At 39.0% G+C, this 7,500-nt stretch overlaps 3 protein-coding genes across 11 annotated transcripts in view; all 3 read right to left on the reverse strand.

Annotated features, from left to right (window-relative positions):
- Window positions 1–3,637, reverse strand: part of LOC138028219 (uncharacterized) — a 25,169-nt gene extending 21,532 nt beyond the window's left edge. Inside the window, exons 1-3 of one of the 2 annotated variants that reach the window (XM_068875668.1) lie at window positions 3,477–3,637; window positions 1,173–1,291; window positions 1–570 (exon numbers count right to left, since the gene is read on the reverse strand). The exon at window positions 1–570 is cut by the window's left edge and continues 72 nt beyond it. In XM_068875668.1, coding sequence (XP_068731769.1) covers window positions 1–562 — 562 coding nt within the window. In that variant the 5' untranslated portion in view covers window positions 563–570; window positions 1,173–1,291; window positions 3,477–3,637. Of the gene's footprint in view, window positions 574–1,172; window positions 1,292–3,476 lie in introns of both variants that reach the window. The other variant, XM_068875669.1, reaches the window with a different exon arrangement.
- LOC138028222 (uncharacterized) overlaps window positions 1–7,500 on the reverse strand; it is a 77,045-nt gene that overhangs the window by 41,037 nt on the left and 28,508 nt on the right. The window lies entirely within an intron of this gene.
- LOC138028224 (ATP-binding cassette sub-family G member 4-like) overlaps window positions 4,769–7,500 on the reverse strand; it is a 68,141-nt gene continuing 65,409 nt past the window's right edge. Inside the window, exon 13 of the mRNA XM_068875685.1 lies at window positions 4,769–7,037. Within this exon, the coding sequence (XP_068731786.1) occupies window positions 6,672–7,037 (366 nt within the window). The 3' untranslated portion in view covers window positions 4,769–6,671. The remainder of the gene's footprint in view (window positions 7,038–7,500) is intronic.

Below are 7,500 nucleotides of genomic sequence, written 5' to 3' on the forward strand. Positions count from 1 at the left end.
GCTCTTCAACAACAGGATCCATGCACTCAGTCTTCAGTTGGCTAATTTTAGTTGCAAAATTTGCTGCAGAACCAAGAGCTAGCAGTGCCTTGCTTATATCCTGCCATAACACATTGAATGTTGCATCATCAACAGAGGCTTGGCTGGCATGACCACAGACATTGTTTCTGTAGTATTTAATTTTTGCTATGTTTGCCTCAGGACTGTTATCGCCTGAGGGAGGAAGCGTGTCCCAGCTTCCAGTACTGGCAGGAGGACTCAAGCCGCATATATTTCTCAGCAGCACCATAAGAAGTGTAATGTCAAAGCTGGATGATGTCACAGATGAAGGAGTAGCTGGGTATAGCATTCCCCACTGAGTGGGATTAATAATTTTTTTCTTTTTTAGCCCCTGTAATGTAGGGTAAGCAGCTGATAAAATCCGGTGAAGAGTGGCTGGAGGGTGTATTGCGTCAAAGGTGTCTCTGAGGGCCTGGGTTCCATAATCCACTAGAAGACGGCACAGCCGGGCATAGTTAGTGCTCTCTTTGGTTGAGGCAGAGGCCACTGGACCAGATGCCATATCTCAAACTGCTGGCCATATAAATATGGGAAAAGAGCATGGTTTAGTAGAAATCAAAATTGCGAGAAGTGGCACCCAACAAGTGCGGCAATTACTGGGAGCTAATTTGAGGCCACGGGATGTGTGACCTTTCTTTTCTTTCTTAAAGTTCTCAGTGAATTTAATTGATTTGTAACGTTGACCAGCACAAAAACTTTCTACCTATATATAGGTGACTGGTGAAGCATGAAAGTGAGGTGACTGACATGCTTATACTGCACATTGTTAACAACAAACATACTCCTTAAATTGTTAAGCAGGGTTTTACATTTTAGCTTTACATGTACATTATTCAAAGTAGTAGTGCAGCCAGGCCAATTCCTTCAAGTGATTGCTTAATTAAGATAGATCAATGGAATGTGTGTGTTCTTCAAACAAACATGAAAGTAAGCAAAGAATTTACTTTACATATCACAGTTTGCATACTGCATGCAAAACAATGTCAATGCTATGAAGGGTAAAACTTCTTTCCTCTGTTCTTGGTACCAGTAACCAGTGACTCTAGGACTCTCTCATAATATCATGATTAGAATACTATCCATGCCTTATTATTCTACATGTATTTTATTACCTGAATACTTAGAAGGCTTCCTTCCCATTCAAGTTGCTTAATTGTTAACTGCTCGTCATGGCAAAGTCACAACAACCAAATCACACTTCAGGAAAGCAGGAACTTGTAATTTCTTTTCCCTGAAATCAAAAAACAAAATTTAATTGTTGCTAAACGGCAGTTGAGTGGTCAAGCAACTGAAATATGCTTAATGCTTTGTGTAATTAATGGAAAACAGGCAAAGCTCAATGAGAGGATAATTGAAAAACTAAATGTTGATATGGCTATCTTGTAAAACCATCACACTTAGAGGTGAAAACACAAATTAAATTTTGAAAACACATTTCATACACCGTGTTAAATGCCAAGGGTGAATCTTACACCGTTTGAAGAAAAATACTTTTTAATTCTAAAGCAGACTCTTTGTCTTTTGCTGGAATAATCGAAGCAGATTGCATTGCCATGTTATGTACTTATGCGCCAGTCAATTGTAAATTGCCCCCATCCACAACCCAGGCAAAGTGAGGACAATAGTGGGACAAAACCCAACGTGCAACATTCAAAACAGTCCCGATACCCGTGGTCTTGGACAAGATCTGAACAGGGTAATTTCTCTGCTGGAGGATTGGAATCTAGAACTGTGGCACATTGAGACTGGGACCAAACCAGACAGAGACTGAAATGACAGAAAGAAACGCGAGTTAAACTTGTTGCTTGTTAATCTGTTTTATCCTTACTTTTTGCCTGCCGCCCAAAAATACACTGAAGTCACTGAATGGAAAAATTTGCTGACTGTTTGACGAAATTCATGTCTAGGTAGGCGGGCACAAGTGGGGAGATTGGAATGGAAATATTGCACCCTGGGGGTGGGAACATTACCTCACTTTCTCTTGTTCTTTTGTCTACGTAACTGCTTTTCTCTGGTTGGGGGAGGGGGTGATTTACATTGACAGGTGCATTAAGTATTCAAAATGACAAGAAGGGCGTGAATGGATAGTGTGCTTCTGGAACAAACAAGGACTTCAACATAATGTGGAGCACACACATTTGTTTTAGCACAGGTACCCACATTAAAATTACACAAGTGATAGGTGGAAGAATAATGTGAATACGAAAGCCGAGGAAGGAAGTACAAGGATCTGAGAGAGTTTCACTTACCCCCCCCCCCCCCTCCCTCCAAAAAAAAAAGATTAATTTTAGTTAAATCTGCCAAGTGCTTCCTTAGAAAACACGAAGGAACCCTGTGAAAATCGAAGGAGGAAGAAAAACCCACATGAGAAGAGGAGGATGTAAAGCAGGGCCGAAAGAGTGCAGGTTGCAGTGCATTATTTAAGCACTAAACCACAAGTTTCTACGGTTTATAGGCTGATAAACCATGCGGGATATTGGTAGAACACGAGAAGAATTTGTAAATCACCAGCCGCAGGCAAGTGATTTAAGAATTCTTCGAGTGTTCTTCCAACATCCCAAGTAGTTTATCATGCCTATAAACCATAGAAACCTGTGGTGTATTGCTTTTATATAATAAATCAGAAGACGTTCTATTGTTTTGAAAGACATTATGGGATGCTCAGGGGGCTAATTAATATGTATTTGCCCCCTGGGCATCCCATAATAGCTATTCGAAACAATAGAAATCAAAATGGCCGCCGTTTCCGTAAAAAGATCTATTGGAGTGTCGAAAGTAATTAGTGAATTAAAATGGTTTATGATTACTTTACTCAGTGATTGGTTCAAAGTCCTCGCGCCATTTTTTCAACCAATCAGAAGTGAAACCAAAACCAATCGTGGCTTGCGCCTGCAGATTTTCCCACACTTTGTGTCGGTTAAGTGTAATTACTTCGAGTTTTGATTGGTTTACTGGATTGTCTCTGTCCTTTTTGATTGGCCATGGTAATTACTTTAGTTTTGGTTTTGGGACACTCAATTGAAAACCGCTCTAACTGAAACAATCCAAACCTTTACAAAAACGCTAACCTTAGGCTTAAACATTACTTTTAGCCCTAATGTTAGCATTAGTAAAGGTTTGGGTTGTTTCATTTATGGTGAAACAATGACCTGTAACCTGCAGCTTACACCCTCCACATGAGAAGAAAACCACAGAAATAAGGGAAAGCAAGCAGTTTTTGTTTAGAACTCGCGCGCTATTTTTTGATTTAAGATACAGTTGTTTTCCTCCATACAAATTCAACTGTTTTCTCAGCTCCCCAGCTTTGGGTACCCGTGACTTTTACAGAGCCACATCACGGATATAATCTCAGCGAATTATCGTTTTCCTTGTTTTCACTGTACTACTACTACGAAGAAAAAACAAGATAACAGTACCTGCCACTCGAAGCCAAATACAAGCCCACAGGAATTCTTTTTGGCCCACGTAATCAGTAGAATCAAAGGAGAGGTGTAGCTTCTTTCAATCTGTAAGGTGTAACCCAAACTCTAGCACGTTTAATGGCGTTTTACGGCTCCGCAAAGCGGCTGGTATTTCTTGCAGGTTGAAATTTCATTTTAACTGGAAAACCGCTGGCACTAAAAAGAAAGAGAAAGCGATAGACTTGCCGTGACTGTTACATGAATAGCTAACGTTAGGCTAAAAGCTCTTCTTTAGGCCTAATTAGGCCACCGGTTAGCTATTCATGTAACAGTCACGGCAAGTCTATCGCTTTCCCTTTCTTTTTAGTGCCAGCGGTTTTCCAGTTATAATGAATTTCAACCTACAACCTGCAAAAAATACCTGCCGTCCACAAAGCCCTTTCGGAAATCTGAGGCGAAATCTGAATAAAAGTACGGTACAGCGAAGCCTCCATTAGATAACTACTTCGTGTTGGCACTCATATAGTGGTCCTAGTCATGTTGAACAATTTGCTCTGGGTGTACCCCCGTCTAAATTTTTTAAGGCATTGTCTAAATCTCCTTTGAACGTGTTTGTAAAAAGCTTTGTTTTCTTAATGAGTAAACCCTTAAGGTATTTTTTATGCATTTAACCGCGAAAGTTAACGATTAGGTCACCGAGAGCCCTAATCTTGGCGGAGAAAAGTCCTGGGATCGAGGTTGTGGTGAGAGGCGCGTCACGTGACATTTATGCTCCAGCCAGAGATAACGTAATTAGTAAAATAAATAAATAAATTTTAAAACGAAGGCATCCCCCTTTTTTGTTTTCGTTTACCGTCGAATGCGTTTCCTGATATTGGGTCGGTTGGTCGGATTGAAAAAAAAAAAAAAAAAACTTAATGCAAAAAAAATCATAAGCATTCTCGGAGTCGGGGGCCTGGTACCCAGGAGCCAGGAAAACAACAAGACGTGAACTCAAAATCAACATAGCGGAAAAGTTGGTGGGTGTTGTTGCAAAATTAAGTGAGCGTGGGAAAAAAGATCAACCACCGAAACTCCAATGCGACATAAAAATGGCTTAAAAACGTCGTTACCAATTATTATTATGTTGTTTTTGGAAAATGCCAAAAATGTGTGTCGGTCGGACGACGCTAAACGGAGAAAAAAAAAGGGGATGGCCTTAAAAGTAATTACTGGCGCTGTCACGCAAGACAAGGGCTCAAAAGTTCTTATTGAGAGTTCACGCGTGAAATTCTTCTACCACCTCACATTTGTTTCGTTCATAACACTTTTGCTCAAACCATGGTTTTCCTGAAATCAATTTAATCCATATGTATTTGTTTAGTTTACAGTGCAAAAACTGCGATAACATGAATTTTAAGCGCAAAAATTTTTAAAAATTAAAGTACGAAAATAAAATGCACTGAAAACAAGGATATTTTCTCGCAAGACAATCTTTTGACGAGATCCGAATACAACAGAGCAATTCCTTGCCCTTTTAACTAATCTCGCCATTACAATGTAAATTTTAACAGTAATTTCACAAAATGTAGTATTTACATGAAAGCTAAATCATCTCAACACTCCCTGAGACATCAATTTCTGCCTTCGTTTCACCTTTAAATTATCATTTTATGTATATAAAACATGAAATAACACTTATGAATAATTTTAACAGAATCACGATAAGACATAAATATTTCGGGTATAAGTGAACCCTTTAATTTGATGATTAATAGAGACGAGTTTCAATTCAGTGCTGAAAGTATTAATACGATAACAAGAGTTAAGTTGAGTGATTGACTCAAGAATCTCGTGCCACCTGACAATCGAGACTTACCCCCACCCCTCCCCCAAACAAATTTCCTGCGATTTGGGAAAGTTACGTCAATTCTTCGGATTATGATTGGCTGTTTCGCTTGTTAAAAGTATTTGTTTCGGTCCTACGACAATCCATCGTAGAACACTTGATTTCAAAAGCTCTGTAGCTTTTTGAGAAGTGATTTCTCCCTCCCGAACGAAATCCTGGAATTACATTACCTGGTCAAGAGCTCTGCGATTGTGAACATTTCTTACAAAACGTGCTGTGAACACTTAAAAAGGAGGGCCCATCTGCATGTATTCGTGTACATTTTACGTTGATCATGTTCAAACTTAGCAGAGACAAACGAAATGTTTTGTTTTGGTAAAGTACGAACAGAAAAAAGATGAAAAGCCGAAAGGTCTTATGGTGCCATTAAAAAATGACATAATGTAACTAGATAAAGTTGTTTCACCCGAATGCATGCACGCTTCCGTGTAAGATTAACTGAATGGTCCAGCCATTCTGGATTCTGTAAACAGGAAACTGCATGACTCAGTGTTTCGGCGGAAAAACGTTAGAAGAGAACGAGAGTCCAGCTCTTTCCCTGCTTTGTGTGCCAGAGGAAAAAAGTGAAAAAGGAAATTGAAAGTATCCTTGTTTCTGAACTGAAATACCTGTGAACTAGTAAAAGAAGACACGCCCTCCTTAATTAAGAAAACAAATCGAATCAAGAAGGCTTCGGTCATGGTATTCCTGTGGTATAAACAAGATATATGCAGATGAAGCTCTTTTTCTTTCACATTAAAATGTCTTAACCTTCGGCTATGAAATATGAGTGATTTGCTCTTCCGAGGTAAAAACCAGGGTGAACAAGATGCAACCTGGATTCTGTAGTCACTGACATTTCATTTCCTCTTTTGTGAAAGCCCACTTGATGACACAATCTCGATCACACCATTGTATATCAGCCTCAGAGTAAACGAATACAAGCTTTGCGTTCCAACAAGTTTTCAAAGTCTTTTATCAAGTCAGCCTGCAAGAAATTTCCTGCTTAATAGTGGAAATCTACTGGTTTCAAGGTTGTTTGTAACGTGCTATTCAAAGTGCATCTAAAGGGGGAAGTATGTTTTATAACTGTTTATTTGTTGACTATAAATGGATTCCTAAAACGGCACCCTGTACAAACCCTACATTTCAATCCATTGTATATCATCGACTCAACGTATAATAAAAATTTTCACATTCTTTCCACCACACCCTCAATGATTTTAAACCAAACTAAGGGAACAAGTCTTCAACAAAGTCGTATTTTTTAGAACAGTCCAAACACCTATAAATACGCGACAATTCTTGAATGATTTCCAAGCCGCAAAAACGCTACCTCCCTGTTAATGGTACGACTTCACTTTGTAACGTAACACGAGGTATGCCGCCAGTCTAAGTGTGATGAAGAACAACATAAGCACACAGGCATCAAAGTAAATCTTGGCCCCTTCTAAGTAAAGAGCGTTTTCCTCCACGTCCATAGCATCTAAAACGTCCTTGCTATTTTTAAAGATACATCGCTTGTCTTTGCACTCAAGAGGTCCTCTCTTATTTCCGTAAATGGCGACCACAGTCCCCTCCCAGCTGTACCGCGCATACGACACATACGTCAACCACTGCATGTACTTGGGTATGGTGTCAAAATTAACGAAGAAACCGCTGAACAAGAGAACAGGGATCCCAGTCACTGGAGCAACGTAAACCGCAGTCTAAAAGGAAAATATTGGCGAAATTGAAAATATTCGCTTAGTCACTAGAAATCAAAACAAGCTATTTTATTTGGGACTTCAACGACATTGAGATCTTGGCCTGCTGGACAAACGCAAATAAGGAGTTCACTTTCACAAACAAAAAAAGCTAATTAAAAGGAAAGTCAATAACTGTACTTTAACTGATGAGACTCAATAGCAAATCTAAAGAGTTTGCTGGTATGAATTGGTGATCAACTTAAAAAAGAATGAAATTACAAAACCTACTTCAAACCAGTCAACATTAAAATCTGGGAAAGATAAGAAACACCTATGAAAAAACTGATAACGGAAAAAACGATTTAAAACACCACTAAAAAATGAAATTTATGAAATTAAATTATTTGAGTGTCAAATCTTCTAGCGAAGGGGAACTACATTGGGGCACTCTACAACGAAATTTAGTAATTACTCAAACCAAAAA

Source organism: Montipora capricornis, chromosome 13 (genome assembly GCF_036669925.1).
Source record: "Montipora capricornis isolate CH-2021 chromosome 13, ASM3666992v2, whole genome shotgun sequence".
In the NCBI taxonomy this organism is placed as follows: Eukaryota; Metazoa; Cnidaria; class Anthozoa; order Scleractinia; family Acroporidae; genus Montipora; species Montipora capricornis.